At 40.8% G+C, this 21,039-nt stretch overlaps 1 protein-coding gene across 5 annotated transcripts in view; it reads left to right on the top strand.

Annotated features, from left to right (window-relative positions):
• TTLL5 (tubulin tyrosine ligase like 5) overlaps window positions 1–21,039 on the top strand; it is a 132,902-nt gene that overhangs the window by 69,826 nt on the left and 42,037 nt on the right. For 4 of the 5 annotated variants that reach the window (XM_021401304.1, XM_021401306.1, XM_021401307.1 and 1 more), the window contains one exon: window positions 3,027–3,181. In XM_021401304.1, coding sequence (XP_021256979.1) covers window positions 3,027–3,181 — 155 coding nt within the window. Of the gene's footprint in view, window positions 1–3,026; window positions 3,182–16,112; window positions 16,198–21,039 lie in introns of all 5 variants that reach the window. The other variant, XR_002440162.1, reaches the window with a different exon arrangement.

A 21,039-nucleotide genomic window follows, 5' to 3' on the forward strand; every position in this document is an offset into this window, starting at 1 on the left:
TTTTGTCTTGGTACCATACAATATCTTTTTTTTTAGCCAAAGAATTTATTTGTTGCTAAGTATTTGCCTCTGTATGAAGGATACTGTTGTGTCAGGTGTACAGGAGGGTTAATAACTGGAAAATGAAGCCACTCTGCTGTGCATAGATGTGTTGGGGTTCCCTCAGCAAGCCACCAAAGCAACATCCTGGCGAGCTAATTACAGCAGCTGAAACGTCTCAACACATGGCACAGTAATAAGAAGTAACACCCATCTGGGTGGGCTGGCTGCAGCCAGACCTTACTGTCTTGCTGGTGTTCTCTCCCTTATTCTGAATCCCTTGCCTGTCTTTAATCCTGCTGTAATTTAAACACCTGTCTCTCTGGAATGTGTGAAAAGTCCCTTCTACCTATATGAAACTATTTGCTCACCTGCTTTGCTTAGAAAGACAGCTTTCAAAAAATAGTGATTATAATATTAGCGAGGAAAGCGTACCACATTAACAGAGCAGGGATGAGCTGGTAACTCATCAGACTAAATGTGTCTTAGTATCAGAATGATGAGGAGAAAAGGTTGGATAAAGTCCCGTTAGTTTCACATGTGTCTGTATGAACAAAGTTGTGACTGCTGTTGCTGACAAGCTAAGAATTATTTATTTCACATACAATGTTGGCCTCTGTCTGCCTCATTTACTATTCTTGGTGGTTTTTTTTTTTTCAGATCATAAAATCTCGGAGGCCACAAACTATCATTGTTACATATTTGTATGGTGTCTGGCACTGTAAGACCTAGTACTGATTTGATATTTTCTATTGTTGCAATGAAAAGGCTTTAAATCATTTAAAGTCTACAGCAGACTTAAATTTAAGGGTGAGGTAGAGGTGCCAAAGTGACTTCTAATGCTCTTTTCCACATGAAGTGGGTAGCACTGCTCATTTCTAAGCTTGTCCTGTGTGTCCCACTGTAAGACCCCTTTTTAAGGTCTTAGAAGTTCCCTCCACACTGAGGATGCTAAGCTACATTTCTTTGCAGAATAGAATTTCTTGTGCATCTTGAGTACTGAAGTTTGAGACCCCATTTTTCTGTGTTTTCAATGACCTGGTCTATGTTGGGCTTGGAGCCTGGCTGACTTGAATACAAAACAAGTGGAAATCCTACAAAGGTGTGGAGAGTAGCTACACAAAAGAGTGCTGTGAAATTTGGACATGGACACAATTTGAGAAAGACACTGAGAACCGTTAGGGTGAAAAGACAGAAATGGAAGGAGATCTGGTGTAGTAGATGCAATCTGATGAGGAACCCAGGTTCTGGGACTGTGTGAAAAGGACCAACACTGGATGAACAAAGACTGACAGAAGGAAAAGGCTGGGGAGGGGAATAAAAATTAGAAACAACTTGGATAGAGTCAGTGAGCAACTGGAAGAGAAACTGAGAACGGAATTGTGGAAAGAAAGGTCAAATGACCTGTTGCCCCAGAAAGTTCCAGGATCTGAAATGGTGTGACTCGAATGCCAGTGGTAGTGGGGACTCCAGTGCTGGACATTTGGAAGAATGAAACTGGAATGAGCATAAAAAGGAGAAAGATGTCTGAAGTATGGAAATTGTCACTTAATGGATGAGAAGAATCATGCACAGACCGAAGGAAGAATGGGATAGGATAGAACTGGGAAGGGATGTGGCAGAAGGAGGATCCTTTAGGAGAACTGGGCAGAAGAACAGTGTGTCATCACAATAATTTAATTCTGTCCAGAACTTGAAGTAGATGTTAAGACTTCTAAAGTCAGTAAATGGCTAAATGCCTTGTAGTACTAAACTACTGAAGGGGTGACAACATCCTGTGTTGCCTGTTACCATGCTAGTTCATGTTCTAGAGGTCAGTCAGAGCATATGAATTGTGCAGTTCTGCATAAGACTGTTGTAGGTGTGAGTGCAGCATCACACAATACAGCTTGTATATACTTGTTTTAATTAGAGTAATTCCACACAAATACTGGTAAAAGAGCATTCTTAGGATAGCAAAGCTGGGAATTTGCAAGCTATGCTTATGCATTTATAGGAAGTTAAGTTACACTTAGATAACTTATGATTGAGATCTGGAGCAGATGCAGGGCTAGTTTTTCAGTTCTTCTTTCCAGTTCTCCTGTGTTTCATTGGTTACACACCTTTCAGTTGCCCCAGAAATGAGCAGGGGCAATACAAACAAGTCACCTGTACCATATGACCTTAATCTTGGTGCAGAACCAGGTTGTTCTGTGCTTCTAAAAAGCAATATGTGATCACGTTGTTAAAGACAGTCAGCCTTTATAGTGTTTTGCAAAATCCATAAAATGTTTTTAAAATGTATTATTAAACTTCTGTAATAGATGCCATTACTGTACGAACTTAGGCTCTCTTCGGTAGACCAGCAGGTTGTGTATGCTCACAGGGTTTGATCCTTTCAGAAGATACACATGAAAAGTATTTAGAGAAAGAAACAATGAAATGCGTTTTATATGCTTAAAACCAAATTGATAATTTCTTTAGAACTTGATAGAACAAACTTATACCAAATATGATTTTAGGCTATCATTGACTTTTTTGTATAGTTACTTGTGTGCACAGTTTGAAGGTGGTTTGGGTGAAAATGTTCATTCATGAGTGGTAGAATTAGACACTGAATTTTAACTCAGAGGTGCATGTGTTAATGCATGTACATCTACTATGGAGCGGGGTACAGAGAGGACAGGTGCATATGGCTTGTTCAGTGACACAGCTTGTGATGACTGGGCAGACACACTGAGTTCTGTTCAGAAAGTGTAATATAAGCATCTGTCTTTTGATTGCAGAGTTGATTTTTAATGTAGAATTAATTTTTTACTGTATTCTTGTTATCAGTTCTATAGCAGGATATGTTTTCCTGCTTCAGGATTTTTGCCTGATTCCTGTCCTTTTCCTCCCTTGTGCTTTTACTTACCTCAGTACATACTCTATCCAGTATGCTTAGTGCCATCTTTTGTTCATTTCTTGGTTTTTAATGGTTTCTGATGTCTTTTTCATTGCCTCTGCAGTTAACGAGCTTGAACTTAGCAAGTGGAGCTGTAAACAAGGGGAACACAGCTGTGCCCCTGAGCTACCGATCAGCGCTCAACAGAAAAGGGCCACTGTGGGCTGTTCAATCAGACACTCTTACAGATGACAGAAGATGCATCACTTCAGCAGTCAGGTAAGTTAATGCTGATGCTCCACGTTTTTGAAGGAGAGTGCATGGTACTCAGAAGCTATCCATAATTTATGTTTGATCTCTTGCTCAGAAGATAACACCTAAGGGCCAAACACAAGTTCTTTTCAGGACTACCCTAGGAATTAGGCCTATGAAAACAAATCTATGTTCCTAGTATCGGCAGTTTCATGGTGGAATGAGGAAATAGAAGAACACATGGAAAGGGAGGGAAAAGGGAAATGTCAGTTTCTCTTCTCTAATTATTTCTCATCTCTGTATCTGTGAGTTTGGGTTCTTTGGTGCCAAGACATAAGCAGAATGCAGACCTTTACCTGATGCTGCAGAAATCTCCACCAAGGCCTCATCTTCATGCTTTTTTTCTTTGAATATCAAGTTTCTATTGCTCAAAGATAGAGCAGTAACTTGTGGTGTTTTATTAAGTTTCCTTTTCAGGTGGCTTCCTTCTGCTCTTTATTAATTTTGGACACTGGAATTTTTATTTATGGCTGGTATACTCATGGGACTCAGAGGATTGTGATTCTGCAGGAAAAAAAGCTGTTCTTCCTATGTTTGAAAGAGCAGCACTATTTAACCCAAGGATTCTAGATCTTGGAAGCTAAAGAGCAAGGTGAGCCTACTGCAGAAGGCTAGGCTGAACACAGGCTCAGAACTGCTTGAGACATTTGATTTCTTCCTTTGCGAGTCCCTTTTTGTCCTTTTAAATTCAGTAATGAGGCAGGACTTCCACAGCATGCTTTTAGGACTAGAAAACAATGTCCAGGTGAAATTATTGATACCTGAATGTTATTGGAAAATGAAGGAAGGTAAGAAAGGCAGATATGCAGTACAGAAAGCATGTGACCTGGGTGGTCATCTTTTCCCAAATGGGTTCTTCAATAGAAGGATTGGAATGGGATTTGAAAAGCTGAAGAAAAATTTTTCTTATTTTGTCAGTCACTGCTTTTCGTCCTGCCTAAAGAAGAGGAATGTGAGAAATGAATTCCTGGCCTGTTTCTGTTCCAGCACAGTGTTTGCCTCTGGGGTTTGGAGTTATTAAGAGAGGTGGTGATTCTGCTCTTGGAGCCCAGCCAGGGTAGCTATTACCTAATCCAAATAAAGAACCTATCCAACAGGTGTAAGCTGCCTTCTCCTCCTACACAGTTTGAGGGCGCAGCAGAGTGCAGGCCATCATATAGCTTCTGTTTGTTTCTCAATTCTACTTGCACCTCAGCATGGATTCAGACATAGCTGGAAAGGAATTACAGCCATAATCTTCTGTGAATCTCTGCAGAAGGCATTGTGGTTACCACCCTTCTGTGAAGCCATTGCTATTGTATGTTGTTACCTGCAGATCTGACAACCTAGCTTTTAATGTTCAGAGCTCCACTCTGAACTGTGCCTCATCTAGCATTGTTTGTGTAGCTTAATGCCTGTAGAAATTGTTCTGTTTCATAGAAGGATCCAAAAGTTCTTCAGAAGTGTCTTATCGCAGCCGGTATAAGATTCTGTCTTCAAACTTTTTATGAAACATTTGGTCTTTCAGTACTTGAGTTACCCTTATTATTCTCAAACCAAGAGACAGAAAGATACCATAAGACCCTTTGCTGAATTACTTTATTTTCATGGCTGCTTGCATAAAATGGCCAGAATACTGGAAATGAGAAGTTTTACATAAATTTGAGGGGAAAAAATATCCTGAGACAATGCTGGATTACTTGGGCTGTGAACTTTCTTTTAATGAAAGAATTCCAAATGGATCATCAAGATCATGATATATGGAGATAGCTATGTTGTATTTCAAATGACATATTTGCTGCTTGGTCTATTACATTGGAGCTCAGCAGTTCATAGAGGGTCATCTAATGAGTGTCAGCCTGTGCTCAGTACTGGATGACTTCTTGAAGAAAAGCTTCCTGTTTTCTTCTATTGAGGTTGTTGTCTTGCAGTTGTAGAATTTAGCAAGGATGGAAATGTCAATGCGTCTCTTATCTGGCTTGCATTTGGCTCCAGTTCAAACATCTTCTGAAACTCAGTCACTACAGTTTTTGCAGAGCTGAATGGTAAATCTAAGCCATCTTGCTGCTTCCAAGTTTTGTTTGAAAATTTCATTGTGATGCTTGTGAGCTATGAGATTCAGGCTATTATGAATAAATTTTTCTTCTCTTTAATTCCCACTCACCCAGTACTGATTTATCTAAATTTCTTTGAGCAGAAGTTAGTTCTCCATTTTTTTGGTTGAATTTTGCCTGTATGAGAAGAGTTGCCAAATTAATAGTCAGCTTGCCAAAAGACAAAGGCAATCTTGAGTTTGTAATATAGAGATAGAGAACAACTCTGGATATGTTAAAATGTTATTTTATAAATCTATAGCGCCGTCCCTTTTGAGACTTTTAGTTACTTCCTATAAGCTTTGTCTCTGTCCCCACTCAGATTGAGGTTTAGGCTTTCACTGTGTCCGAGACGAAGAAGGTACAAGAGGTGATAGGGTTCACTTTTGTCTACTGTAACATGGCTGTCAGAGGCCCTTTGCCATGTTTGCTGCAGCCCAGCCTATGTTGCCCTCTTTAGGTCTTTGCAGCTATGCCAAACCTACTCCCTCCTTTTTTAACCATAGTCCTCAGGCTCTTATTCCGGTCGTCTCAGCTTCTTGCTCTGTCAGGCAGGATTGTTACCTACTCACATTCTGCTTTAGCCACCTGAACAGGTTAGTTACACACTTTGTAAGGAAAGTGTTTAAGATTGCAATATATAATTTTATCATAACTTTAATAATGTTGCCTAAGAACAACAAAAATGAAAGTGATTTCTTATTACCATTGGAACTGATTTCCTGACACTGAATCTAAGACCTTACTAGAAATGTGGCAATGATCAGCTCCTGAAGACATTCTCAGTTGCATAATAAACGTAGAAAATAGTGTTTAAGAGAACAAAACTTATTGTTCAGAACCTAAACTAATTTCTGAATACTGTTGGCAAATAGTTGCATAATCACCAGTAATAGGGGTGGTAGACTTTCCTAGAAGCTTCTGCCACTGGAATCTGCACTGCTATCTCACTCGTTTTTGAAATTCTTCTCAAAATGGTGTTTGGGCTTTGCAAATCACTTAATCTCCAAGACCTGGGCCAAAGCTAATGAGAGAGAAATCTTTCTAATTAGTACAGATTTCTGTGTTTTCAGCGGGCGCCTTGGATTCAGCCACCCTTGCACAGGTTCATCTTTTAGAACTCATACAGGCAGTGTGTTGGCAAGCATTCAGCAGTGATACATGGTCGGTATTTTTCCAAACCTTTGTTTCATTAGCTTCTTAGTCTTTCAAGACAGCTTTCTCAAAACTAAAGACACAACCAACATAGCTCTGCGTATTTTTTCCTTGTATCTTTCGACAGATTTATCTTGGTTGAGGGAGGCAGGCAAGCAAACTTCTCTGTTATCAGTCAGAAGCTGGAATGGCAGTCCAAATTATATGAGACAGCTTAGATTCTGACTGCTATTAAAGTCAGAAACAAAGGATTCTGCTCTTCTCATTGCTTAACATGCCCCAAATACTTCTTAGCTCACTTCTTAGCCAAGGTGCTCAGGCTCATCAAGAAATGATGTTTTGTTGGCAGGCTCTCTAATTTGGGGGTAAATGTTAAAAACAATATTTTTCAATTTTCTCATCTAGGAGTTTTTATGTTTAAGTTGCTCTGTCATTCTTAGTGGTAGGAACAGCTTAGGGCATTGTGAACTGTGTGCATATAGCTGCCATATGCCCGGGTTCCAAAAGCTGTTCTCCTTTTTGTAGTTTAATTTTATTTCTTGCCACATTTCTTGATATTTGGCATCCTAGGCTTTCAGGAACCCCAAACTGCATGGCTCAGGTCTAAAAATCCTGTAAGTATCTGATCTGCAGTGAGCCTGAAACATTCTGGAAGAATTAGACATGCTGCCCATTCACAGTACAGCTAAAGCATTCACATAATAAGTGCTTATGGGCTGCACTGCATGTGTTTACTGCTAATGTGCAAATCAACATTATGGGCACGGTAAATGCAGTACTTAAAATCACATCTTGCTGTGCCTGTTCTAATAGCAAAGATGTATTTATTTGCATCCCAAATGTTTTAGAGAAAAGTAATGGCATATTCTGCTTTTGCACACTCCACCTCACAAACTAGGACCCCAAGTGCTACATCCCCAGGCAACCTTTCATACTGCATATGCAGTCTCTGAAAGCAGGAACCTCATGTTAATCGCCTGGCCTTCATTATCCTCTGATGGATGGTGGATTCCTGACCTAGAGCCTACTTCTGCTTCATGCCTGGTTCATTACTACTAGGGCTGTACATAATATAGTTTCAGAACTTCTGCTCTAATCATACTGAATATATATTTTTTGGGCTTGTGAGGATGTGGAAGAATCTCTGAGCTCTTTCAAGAATTTGTTCTCTGCTAATGGCTGCTCCATTTCCACTGAAACGTTGAATCTTGCCAGAAAGACTCCAGGCAACTATCACAAGCTAATTGTTGCTCACCAGTCTTGATTCTCTGTGTCAGAGGGACAGTTTATTACATTTGACATAGAGGTGAAAGTAAGCCCACTGTTTTCTCAGTTTTCATTTAAATTTTTCAAGGTACAGAAGGTAAAATATGAAATCTTGCAAGTCCTTGGAAACTGATTAAATGGGATGTTAAGAGCTATGAAGAGAGCTGTACTAGAACAGCCAAGAGGCATAGTAGTGTTCAAGGTGGTTCTCACAATGCTAGAGGGTGAGAAGTTGGTGGGACTGTCTTTTTTTTTTTTTTAAAGACTCATGATCTAGGGGGACTTAGAATGGCAGACACAGCATGGCTGTTGTAGTATGAGCTCTGGAAAAGAACTGACTACATATGGGCTTGCAGCTAGAAGCAAAGGTGAGAGAATTCTAATTAATCTTGGCAGCTAATGTTAAATTTTTGTAAGAATAGATATGTTTCTCTTTGTTGCATGACATGTGTTGCCTTGTAGTTCTGCATCTCAAGGGTTAGTGGTAACTTTGCTGTCTTCCAAGTTGCTTGTTTCAAGCTCCCTGTAGTCTCTGGACAGGTAGAGACTGTCCATCCTCTGTCCTGTGCTCTGCTTGCCAAGTGGCTGGAGCCTGTTTGTTTGCATAGCAGCTGGGTGCAGGCTGACTTTGAAGAGACTGCACTGCACTGATGCCTCTGGAGGTGAAGAGAGAAGACAGCAGGCACTGAGGGCTATACAACTTCAGTTTCAGGAAACTCTGCAGTGACCTTAACATCTCTCTGGCTAGGCAGCACAGAAGTGCCAAACCAGCAGCAGCAGAAGAACATGACCAAGACCAGCCCTGTGCCATCACTGCCTTGTCTGTTCCTTCCTCCTAATACCATTTGTCCTTTCTCTTCTCTCTCTTTGAAGAAATGTCTGATTACGAGCGCAGTCTGTCTGCACTGCACCACTTTTCTGCAAGCTTCATGCTTATACAGTCTTTTTCTTTCCTTTCTGGTGTAAAGATGTCCCTTCTAATACCTAACAACAGCAGAGTGTGCTGTTCTTATTGAGAAGCAGAAGTCCTCATCATGAGGGAAATCTCACACAGGACATTCTGATGCCAGTTCCCCTCAGTTGTTAAGCCACTGGGAGGGCCTTCAGCTCATAGTGTCCTCTTATCAGGCTGCTTGCAGGGATGAGTGCTGTGTTTAGGAAGGCTTGTATAGAAAAGTCCCTTTTCAGTAAGAGTGGCTATTTGCATTAGAATATTCACAAGGCCGATTCCTGTTATCCTGGATTTTCTTCCTGTGGCAGGCCTCTCTTATCTTATATGCCTGAATGCATTCACTTTATTTCGGTGCGAGAATGGGTGTAGTGATTTTTTCTTTGACCCTGCCTGCTTCTCCTGGGCAGATCTGTCACACTGTATTCACTTGTGGCCCTTGAGAAACAGTATTTTTGGAAGCCCTGAGTCTGGGGATTGATGAAGGATTACTATATTCAGAGGAAATTTGAGGAGGGAAGGTGAAAAACAGAAATTCTGCACGGGTAGCTGTAGGTTCTTGCAGCTCTCCTTATCTCTAGCTTATACATGTTCTTTCTTCATTTCCACATATTTGTGCATGTAGCAGCCTTCCCCCACCTTTCCTTTAGAGGTTTCCAAGGTAACCTCTAACCTTTTTTTTTTAAAGCATCTTCCAGAGTCTCTGGTGACACTTTGTTAACTTAGAGGCAAACTGGCTGACTTCACCTTCAGAAATACACAGTTTGCCTTGTATTACTACTTATATATTTTGGTCACACTGAAGAAATGTGTGATGGCAGGTTCAGTTACTCCCATCCTGCTTGGAAATCGCCCTGGGCCTCAGCACTGCAGGTTGGCACTGCCTCGAAGGATCCCTGCTTCCCACAGCCAGGCCTTGGCTCTGGCTGTTTGGAGCCTCTGGGAGAGGAAAGGCGGAAAGCTCGTGACTTGCCCAGACAGTTTGAGGCCTGGCCCTGCAGCCTCGGCTCCCCAGACACTGTTGAGTCGGACTTGGCTGGCAGCCGCCGAGCTGTTACTTTTCCGAGGTAATAAGTGAGATTAATCGCAGGACCCTTTCCAGAGGCGAGGGGGGTTTGGGCTGAGTGCAGGGAGAGTGCAGGAGCCAGTGCTGGGTCTGGGAGCTGGAGGCGAGAGCTGAGACCTTGCATCAGGGCAGAGCTGGGCACAAGCAGACTTGTGCATGGCCTGCAGCTGCAGCCTGGAGATTTCTTAGACTGGTTTCATCTGAGTGAAGGGGCACAGCATCTGTTACCTCTGAGGCTCCGCTGAGCTTGGGCAACTGTGCTATTTGCAAGTAGTCCTAGTAATGTGAGAGGACAGGTTTATCTTCCAGCTCATGGCTCTGACTTGCATGACTTCCTTTCAGAGAGGGTATGAAGATCTTTCCCATTATTCCCACCAAGCAGCCCATGTTGGTAGGTGGAGGGCAGTAACACGGTTTTCATACCTTCCCTAAAGATAACACAGCATTATAGTTTTTGGTTCTTTCTTTTCAGCTGCCTCCCCTAACTGACCTTCTTCCAATGTAAACATAGGATTTGCCATCCTGGATCAGGCTGCTAATCTTTATACCTCACCTATCTTGTCCTTTGGAGTAACTACCACTAACACCTTCAGTAAAAGTGCAGAACTTTTTGATTGGCAGCAAATAAATTTCCTGTCTCCGGGGAAAGCTTGCTTTTGCCCTCCAACTGCTAACAGCTGACATATAGTTCTCACTGTATTTTCTGTTCTACTTAGGTAGTCTAGCTGTGGGTGTTGTCATTAATCATATTTTACTTTCTGGAAGGTTGTAGTCACATTCATGAGCTGTAGCAGTGAGTTCTGCATGTGAATTTTGTATTATGCAATATGCATAATTTTTAAAAACTTTTTTTTTTCAAATTTGCCAATTCTCTTCCCCCTTAGTATCTCAAGGCAGACAGAAGTGCTTGGTTTATTTTCTGCACTATTCTGTATGTTTCTGTCATCTCCCTTCTTACTTGTCTCTCCTGAACTAAGCAGATCCATTCTTTTTCAAGTTCTGAATGGAAGCCTTCCAGCCCTCAAATAATTGGCTGGCTGTCTTTATTCAGATGACAAGACTTGAAAAGCAGTACATCAAGTAGGAGCGAAACGCTGATTTTACGTGACGTTGTCATTTTAAACTTATTATCTAACTCATAACTTGCATATACTTATACCTTGCTGGCTTCTGACCATGCTAAACATTCAGTTTTCATTAATATGTGGTTGTTTGACTATTGTAGTTAATATAACACTGAACAACAGGTATAGGCAGTTCATGCTGGTACAATTCTTTTTTTTAGTTCGTCACCAATGAACTCTCTTCTGGCTTTTAGCTCCTGTTAATGGATTTTGTTGGCTGTGACAGAAGCTACATGCTGTTCTTGGTTCTAGTAAGCATTTAATTTAGTATAGACCTAGTTGAAATCTTTAGGACCTTGTCTCATACTCTCTCCCTCAGCCTTACCTCATCTTAGATCTTTGAAATATCCTGTAGAGGTTCTATGTGTTTTATATTGCAAAGCTATTTGCAGATCTCCTTTTTCTCTGTATTTAGTTAACTCTCCCAATCACCATTTTAAAAATTGCTTTAGAGAGTGGTGAGCAGAGGGTTAATGTGGCCATAGCTCTCACTTCAGTAGCTTTTGGTGGGGAGATCAACTCTGCTACTCTCAGCTTTCTAGGGAAGAGGATACCCTAGCTGCCTGGTGCTCTGCAGGAGCTGCTCTGCCTAGAGCAGCCTTTCTCTTTAGAGGAGTTCTGAAAGGGTTACAAAGGAGCCTTGGCTGCTTCCTTGAGCTATTTGGAAAGGACAGGCCTCAGACAGTTTGGCAGGAACCTGAGGCCCTGTTTTTTCCAGCCCAGCCCTTCCTTCTGCACGGAGCTGTCAGGGAATCCCACGAATGTCTGGTTTCTCTCCTTTCCTAATTTTTTAACAATATTTTGATCTGTTCCTGGCTCTTTCCCTCATAGGGACCTCAAGTTTTGTCCATTGCTTGGCCTTGCAGGTAGTGAGGTGGAAATGAAAGCTGTGCTACCATGCCATAGCTGTTGGATTTAGTTCACAGTTGTACAGCTGAGAAAGGCACTGGGAAGCTTCCCAGAAGAGTGTCCTTTTTGGCACTGATCTTAAGGCAAGTCCACGTGAACTAAGAACAGAGGGATTGAATGGGCCCATCTTTGAACTGTGCTGTTCCTGTGGGTCACAGTGAGACACTTGAAGCCTCAGAGCGGCATGTTCTGTATCCTCCCTACTAGACACACAGCAAACTGCTGCTTTGTAACAATGCAAAGTCCCTTTTAAGCTAGCCTTGTAATGGACAGGACAGGTTAGCAACCTTTCCTTCGCTTGCCTTACGTTCTCCAGGACTGTCCTGAAGCTGAACTCATAGTGAATATTTTGGAGATTTGAGTCTGCACTGTACCTTTTGGCATTATGGATTTGTGTAGAGTGAAGGAACAGATGTCTTAATGCTGGAAAGTTTGGTTACTGCTAAGAGCAAAGGCATTGAGAGGTGTCTCTGTGTTGAGATACCAGTGTTCTACAGCTGAGAAAGCAAGATAATCCTAACTCCATTTCTCTTTCTCAGTAAGCCTGTCAGATGCTGGGAGCAGCATGTGATCTGAGATCCATGTAGAAAGCCTTTCCAGAAGGCAGCCCCCTTGTGGGACAGTCCCTGGACAACTCCCTGAATTCAGCAGCCAAAGAGCCTGAAGTCAAGCTCAGATGAATCAAAGGTTTCAGCGACCAAGTAAGAATGCCAGAGCAGAAGGTAGCAAAAAGGGGCCAAGGGCTTTTCCTTCTTCCGGTTAGGCTTTGTTTTGGGGATACCTTCCCTTGTACAGTGAAGTTTCCACCACCAGTGTGTGTTCACATTTTCCATCCAACCAACCAAGTCATGCTTTGGCTTGGCTTGTTCAGGATGAACACAGCACTTTTTGATGTGTTGTCCTGTGATACAGCAGGAATTCCCTTCCAAGAGCACAGAAAAAACCCTTTCCTGTCCCTGAAAGTGTTAAGTCAGCCTTTCCTGTGAAAGATCCTGCTTTGTCACCTAACTTTCCCTACTTTTCAGACTGGGGAGGTTTTGTAGCTGACACAGGAGTTGGTGAATTGTATGTTGTTGGCTCCATGACAGCCTGTTATTCTCTGGGGCTTCTCTAGGCGGCAGGTATCAATCGGCAGCTGTTTATGAGCTATGCAGGGCTCCAACATTTAACAAAAAACTCTTTTGAAAAAGGAGGAGGGGAAAAAAAATGCATTAAAATGTCTGGAAGTATTTCAGCTTCCATGTACATGTAGTGACAGCTTTGTTTGGAGATCCTCCTTACTAGCTCATAGGTTTTTGACGTGTGCATACGTTGTGTGATCTGAAGAAGATAGGGCAACCAGAACTCCCTTGTGGAATGCCAGGTTTTTCTTCAGGGTATAGTGTGAATGAGTAGCACTGGTGGTGTTTCCTTAGTCTTAACCCAATGCTGTATACTGCCAGCCAGGAAGCAGTTTGACCAAAATGCTCTGGATAGGAGGACTTGATTGATAATAAGATAAAATACATTTCAGAGGCTCAGAAAGGCTGGGTATTGGGCTGTCCAGACCCAGTGCTAGTTACAAAGATTTTTAAGTGTACTGGCAAAGGTAGGCTCTACAGCAGTAGGATAAATTAAGTCTTATATGGAATACCAGTGTATCCAGGATCCTTTATCATAAGCAGTTGTTCCTAGAGGTTCATTCTGTAACACGAGTTGAAAGATCAATATCCTCCTTAAAAAGGTGGATGGTTGGACTGGATGATCTTGTAGGTCTTTTCCAACCTAGCTAATTCTATGATTCTATGATTCTATAAAATAAATAAATAAAACAACTACCAGGTAATGTTTAAAGTTACCAGTTTCCAGACACTCTCCTGTTGCACTCTCTGGGCTTTTGTTAACATTTCTCTTCCAGTTACTGTCTTTGCTTTCCATGAGCAAACCAGGTGGGGAGGGGCCAAGGCAGCCTGACTGATCCAAGTCTACTGAAAACTGGCCCTGGAACAACAGCCTTTAGTAAAAGGAATTTCAAAGTGAGAAAGCCATATTGAAGATGCTGTTTCTGTTTCTGGCTACTGATATCTATAATGTTACATGGCTTCTCTGCCTGAATTTTATATCATTATCTGGCTTAGTAAATGTCTTCCATGGCCCTTTCTATCTATCTGTTGTCTGACATGTGGGACTTAACTAAAAAGTTAGTCTAAGAAGATTATATCTGGCAGTTCTGCACATGCTACTTGGCAAGCGTGTGTCAGGGATGCTTAGCTTGGGCAAGTCACCCTCTTGAACAAAAGAGGTGTAGCTTATGTGGTTTTAACCTCCTGTATGCCTGATGAATTCTTTATTTGCTTTTTGCTGGGGAAAAAGACATATATATTTGATGGTAATCTGCTCTGAAGAATGTAGCCAGACTGAGCTGTGAATGTCTTGTGTTGAAAACTTAAGTATTCATCAGAATCTAGCTCAGAAAACTGTTTAGTAGACTGTCTGAAAAGGAGGAAGAAACCTCAAGTCTGGACCATCTGTTTCTTTTTCTTTTGATACTGCGAAAAGAGTGCTGATGACTAGAGGTGTTAGCTTCTTTTCAATCAGCGTTTTGAAAAGCTGCAGATGCTGTGACCTGAAATTGAGTAATTTCGAGAATTTTTTTCTTGCTGCTGCTGAGTGTAGATCTTCAAGTAGGTAACATTTATACCACTGAAGGCTTGGCATTACTACAAGCTGACCGAACTTTCAGATCCTCATCTTTTTTTTTTTTTTTCCCTTTCTTCCCCTCAACCAATATAACATTTTCAGGGATTTTTTTGTCTGAAATTTCAGCTATAGGGCAGTATAACTGGATATAATATGCTTTGTATTAGTCAGAAGGTCAGGTTAAACCACCTATGTTGGATTTTTATGGTACTAATGAATAAGTATCTAGGATTTATGTCTTTTGACACAACAACTCTGAATTTCAAATGAAGGCTTTCCAGTATTCACTAAGGACAAGATATTGCTTGCTGTTTCATGACCTCTAATTCCCATGACTGGTTCCCTAAAGACCTGAAATTGTGGTGTTAAAAAAACTTGAAATAACTTCTTTGCTAGAAAGTGTGTTCTTACCGAAGGTATTTCTGATCTCAGCTCCACTAGCAGATACTTGGACGTAAGGTTCTTTAACAGACTCATGATGCTAAAGTCTCTGGTTTCTCCCTTAATACCTTCAGCTGGCTGATTATTTAAACAACACTTAATGGCTGTTCAACTTAAGCAGTCAGTATGACAAAGAGAACGCCATCTCAGTCATTGGGAAGGAGTCAAATGGGGAAAATAGTGTATGTGCAAGATACAAGCACAGGCTCTTGAAACTCTCCAAGAACCTCGGAAGCAATACTTCAGAGACTTTGTTCTTAGGATAGGTGCATTGATAAACACATCTCCTTATTAGAAAGAACTGCATTTGGTATCTCCAAAATACTCTCCAAGAGAGTGAGATTTCGGTCCTACTGATACTGGTACCCTTAGGCTTCTGTTTTCAAAATTTCTTACCAAAATATGAAGAAAGTTAGAATTTGTTCCCTATGAAACAAAAGGCTGCATGCTAGGATTTTTTGGAATAGCTGTCATAGAGTTTGGTTTTGAGTGTTAAGAACCTGCTGATCTTTTCATTTTTAAATTTCTTCAAGGGGAAGCTTTGATTTAATGTGGAATTAATTTAATCAGGCAGCCGTAAGAACAATAGCTTTGTTATTCCTTCATGTTCACAAGTATTTCAGTTCTCAATTTTATTTTCTCTGAATAAATGCACGTAACACATTTAAAAATATTAAATAAAATATCTTATTAGCAAAATAATTTTGGAAGCCTAGTTTTAATAGTTGGGTTAATTTGGTATATTTCAAGAAATTTGAATCCAAACAATTTTTAGATTTTTAAAAAATGTTTTGTCCTTCTGTTAGGATTCTGTTTTTGTGTAACTGATTTTTTTTTTCCAAAGATCAGAGTCACCTTCTCATTTCCTTGTGAAATTCCACTTTTCTGCTGATTATGCTAGCCTAAGTGATTTAAACCATTTAATTATGGAGTTGGAACTAGATGTTTTTAAGGTCACTTCCAACCCAAGCCATTCTATGAAATATGAAAGTGAACTAAAGTTCACAGATTTCTACGTTGTTATGAGTCATATGGGACGAAATGATTCATGTAGTGCAGCAATTTTCTTTATAGGTGTTTTCTAAACAGAATAAATTCCTTATAAGTGTATTATGATTTCTTAAGACATTGCAGAACCTGAATATGTGACTATAATTACCAGTAGGCCTGTGTTATTGAAGAGCATTTCTGTGGAAGGAAAAGAAAACTGTATTGCTGCATTTTTTGTTATCTGCAGGTCTCGTTCTGAAATGATCTAAATTCCTGCTCTACAAGTGGCACAATCTATGAAGTTGTGATATGTTTCTAGGTAGCAAAACCAGGTAACACCTACTCTTGTAATTTAGTTTCAACTTTTGTCTGATGTCCATTATTCACCTTTGTGCAATTGAGAGGTCGCTTACTGTCTGAACCTCTGGCTAGTCTCTAGAGAGCTATTAGCACGGTACGCGACAAAAGATTATCCTTTTTGCAAATATTACCATATTCAGCTCAAGGGATCCAGAGGCCACATTTGTCTTTTCACAGAACGAGTCTGTAGTAGTGTAGCAGTTCTGGTGTTTCTCAGAGAAGTCTGTCCTGTTTAGAACATTGGCTGAAACATGACAAAAAGCATCAAGTATAAAGTAGTGGCATGTAAGAAAGGTTTCTTGTTTGGACATTTGACACAGTTGTTATGGTCCTCTCCTGGTGTGCCTTATCAATGCTAGGAGGGGACTCTTGAAAGGACATTATTCCATTAAGTGGCTGGGATATTTTAGTCTGTCCTTATAAGGATTTAGCATCTGCAGCTGCATCTTTGATGTGTTCGTGCTTAGCATTGCATGCAATCACTTGGTGAAATTCCTGAAGTACTGATTCCATGGTTCCCATCTGTGTTGCCGAGTCTGGGAGCTTCTGACTAATTATAAAATTTTCTCTGTATACTGTAGGAAACAATTCCATTTTGGCTCTAGAAGAAGGGATTGGATTGGACTGAAATATAGGATTGCATAACTTTTTTTCAAGTTCAACCACAAATTCCTATGAAAGCTATTGCATTTCTCTGTAGATACCTGCTTTTAGCTTTTGGTTTCCACTGTCATTAGAAATATTCAGCTCTCAAATACAGTCCAGAAGCAATTGAAAGGCTTACCCAAAATCAGTCATTAAGGAAGCCAAGCAAAGTTGCATCTGCAAGAGAACAAACCCATCCCATTCTATCTTTCTCAAACCCCTGAGGGGAAAACATGGACAGAGCGTTCAGTTGGGATGACCAGCAGAGCTAGCACAAATGTATTGTAACACTCTTCTGGCTGTACTGGAGGAGGACGCATCACAAATAGGTGTGCCTGTTCAAATGGACTGAATCTAAAACGTTCCGCTTCTAGATGCTGCAAATTAAACAAGAGCTTAGCCTCCACCTCCTAGCCTGCCATTGTATGCAAAGGCAGAATTTTCATGTATAAGACTTCAAGCTCTAGGTCATCTAAATAAGTTTTTGTGCAATTTGAGCATCTTTTGCAGCCTGGGTCTGACAGAGAGGGATCTTTCAACAAATCCTAAGTCCGGGAACTGCCTTTTAGATCACACCACTTCTTTGTACTGTACAATAACTATCTAAACATCCTTTTACTCACTTTCTTTTAGTGACAGACTTTGTCTGTCATCAGATTTAGTAGTTTCCTGGAGAAAGATATGGTTGACCCAGGTAAGCCTGAGCTTTTTCTGTACTTTCAGTGGTATAATCACAAATTCCCTATTCACTGTGTATAACAGTGGTCCATCAGCTGGCCTGCTTGGTCAGCATGTGCATTGCTGCCAGCTGAGGAAAGAGGGAGGCACCTGAATGATTTGGGGCTCTCCCACAATTTTCCGCTCCGGCACCTGCTTTGGGAATGGCTAAAGAACTGCCAAAGATGCTGAAGTGGTTAAGTGTACCAGCTCCTAAAGAAGCTAAAGGGGAGAGGAGTGGTTCTTGCCTGATGGGTTTTCAAAGGGAGCTGAGACTTTGAAGTTTTGTTTTAGCAGCTGCCAGGTATGCTTCCTCAGCCCATGCTCCACTTCTACCCCTAGCCTTCATGCGTTACATTCTTCTTTACGCATGCCAGAATGGAGAAAATAGAGAATAAAATTAATTAAACCAAGAGTATGGGTATTAGCAATAGCGTTGCTTTATCGTATGTACCCTTTGGGTTAAAGTACTTCATGCCACATGTCAGTGAAACACCTTGCACTTACTTTGGCCCATTAGAGTAACAAATCTGTTCACTTCAGTTTTCTTTGCTTATCAAAGTACTGCTTTCCTGCTTCTCTTCTGCTTTAATTAACTGTTTCAGCCAAAACCAGGACAATGATTCCTCCCAAAATAATTGTAGTAATTTTAATGTTTTGTTCTGTGATTGCCACATGAAGTGGGCAGAAATTTATGTCCATGATGCCCCAGAACTCCTTTCTCAAAATGGTGAGACCAGATAATCTTTCTAGTAAGGAAAGTGAGACCCAGAGAAATGTGGGGGCTAAATATTCCTGTCAAAGCAGGAACAGACACCATTCACTGCACTAGCTGCTGGAAGTGTTTAGCTGGGACCTTCCCTTTTGCTCACCAAACTCTTCTCTGCCAGGAAGGAGATGTTTTATTTCAGTTAACTTACACTGAATATTAATCTCCTTTATGATGATGTGAACTCCTCAGTGAATTTTCTTATTGAAACATTGGGTTACTGGAGATGCTGTAGGCTATTCTTGAGCTCTGTTCTTTTCTACAGATGAAGAGGTAGGTAGATCGCAGTAGGAGATGGTAATTTTTGGAACAGCACTGGGAATGGAGTAAGGATTTTATTCTGCACAGCTTAAAACGAAAAAGGAACAACAGGGAGGCCAGATTTGTCATAAAATGGAATAGTCTTCTCTGGCAAGGGAACATGCTTCTGTGGTATTAATCATTGGAGGACAAAGTGCCAAAAATGGAGAGATTCTTGCTCTGCAGTACTTGAATAGCTTGCTTTTTCAGGTGAGCCTTTATAAAAATAAAAGTTTTTCTACTCTTTTATTGCAGATCTTTATAGTCCAATTCTGGTATGATGATACTAGTTTCTGGTGGTAATGGTGGTGGACAGATGCATGGGAACTTTGGGGGGAGAGATGCAGTGATTTTTGTTGGCTACAGATTTTATTTAAAATGAAAAACAAAAAAAACCTTTCAGCATTAAAAGTAGATAGCACGTAACTTAATTGAACGTGACATTCTGTTACTTTTTTTTAAGGTTGCATTTTAGCTATCACCAAAATGTGTCATTTTTTTTTAAAAATACCTCATAAGATTTTAAGGTATTTTTCTCTACTGAAAAGTGTTTTTTTTTTTTTTTCTTTTGTGTAAGTAGAGTGTGTTTGGAGGGTTCTTAGAAGGTCTACAGACTTGGCAAACTTCTGTCAGGTTTAGCTTTGAGAAGAACGTGGGTAGGAATTTGTTTTGCTTTGCTGAAATAAGCACTTCAGGAAACTATAGAATCATGGAATTGCTCAGGTTGGAAAGGACTTTCAAGATCACCAAATCCAACCACAACCTAACCATACTACCCTAACAACCCACCACTAAATCATGTTCCTGAGCACCACATCCAAACGGTTTTGAAACACATTCAGGGATGGTGACTCAACCACCTGTGCTTAACAACCTGTTCCTGTGCTTAACAACCCTTTCTGATATCCAACCTAAACCTCCCCTGGTGCAACTTGAGGCCATTTCCCCTTGTCCTGTCCCCAGTTAGAAGAGACCAGCCCCGCTCTCACTGCAATCACCTTTCAGGTATTTGAAGAGAGCAATAAGGTCTCCCCTCAGCCTCCTCTTCCCCAGACTGAACAGCCCCAGTTCCTTCAGTCTCTCCTCGTAGGGTATATTCTCCAAGCCCTTCACAAGCCTTGCTGGACCTGCTCCAGCACGTGAGTGAAAAATAGGATTTACCTCTTACAGTACAAGTACAGTATTATATGTGAATTAGGCTTGCAGGGATTCCAGAAAAGCTTCTAGCTGTAAAATAGCTAGCACCACAACCCTGGGATTGCTTTGGTTCCAGTGTGTTGTGCTGCTCTTAAGATGGCTGAAAGTTTGTGTTTTGGTGTTTGTGTGTAATATCTATGTGTGACCTCTGTAGCGGTAGCCTTTTTTTTCAGCAATATCCAATGTGCATGATAAGCTAGTCATGTCTATGCAATTTATACAGTTATTAGGTCAATTTCTGCACTAGTAATAACCCATTCTATTATTATGTCTTTGATTATGGCTCTGATAATCAACAAGCACTCCCCAGCTACGTTTTTTCTAATCATATTGTTATAGACTTAAATCGTGTGCTAATCCAGTTGCCGCACCCTACTTTTTCAAGGAGTCACAGCAGGTGAGTTCATCTTTGTACAGAAGGTGGAGGTAAATAAATAAATACTCCCTTAACTCCAGCATAATGGAACTGCAACAGGAACCTGAGGAGGAAAACTACTCTGTTCAACAGCTGGGAGGTCACTCAAATCCAGTCTGCTTGTTGCCATACCTTGTCACCTTACGTAAGTTCATCCAAGGGAGAAGAGTAGAAACTTTATAAGGAATCAAAGTTATAACATGGAGAAAAATGGTAGTGATGTTTCTTGGGTGAGCATGTAAGTTCCGTCAGGCTTAGAGGTCTGTGTATGTCTATTGTTTTAATGGGCAGCCCCTTTAGCTTCATTACATAGGAGCTGGATTGATAAATTTTTAGGCTTTTCAGGAAAGAAAGATCTTTTGAGGACCTTTTCTTTGCTTATGTATCAGTGCTTCGGGAATTATCCAAGACCAAGAGACTGTTAACCACAAGCATACAGCTTCACAGCAAGGACCCACTGAAGTGACCTTTAGTTCATGTTTTTTGTTTTTTTCTTACTTGTTTGTGTTTCAGCAGATAGATGTTATACAACTCTAGTTGTGTTGCTGAATGGTAGCACCAGATGCGCCTTCCTATTGCCATTGCAGTATTCTCTTTTCTCTGGAGCATTCCTCCTAATAGTACTGTTGCCCAGCTAGCCTTCAGATGATGACAATTCCTGATTAGTTGAATTTGCACGTCTTTGATCTTGAAGTGCAGAACAGATTCTGGCCTTCCCTCTAGGCATACAAGATTATAAATGTAGAAGTGTTGCTTCTCTTGTGAAGTTCT

Source organism: Numida meleagris, chromosome 6 (genome assembly GCF_002078875.1).
Source record: "Numida meleagris isolate 19003 breed g44 Domestic line chromosome 6, NumMel1.0, whole genome shotgun sequence".
NCBI lineage: Eukaryota > Metazoa > Chordata > Aves > Galliformes > Numididae > Numida > Numida meleagris.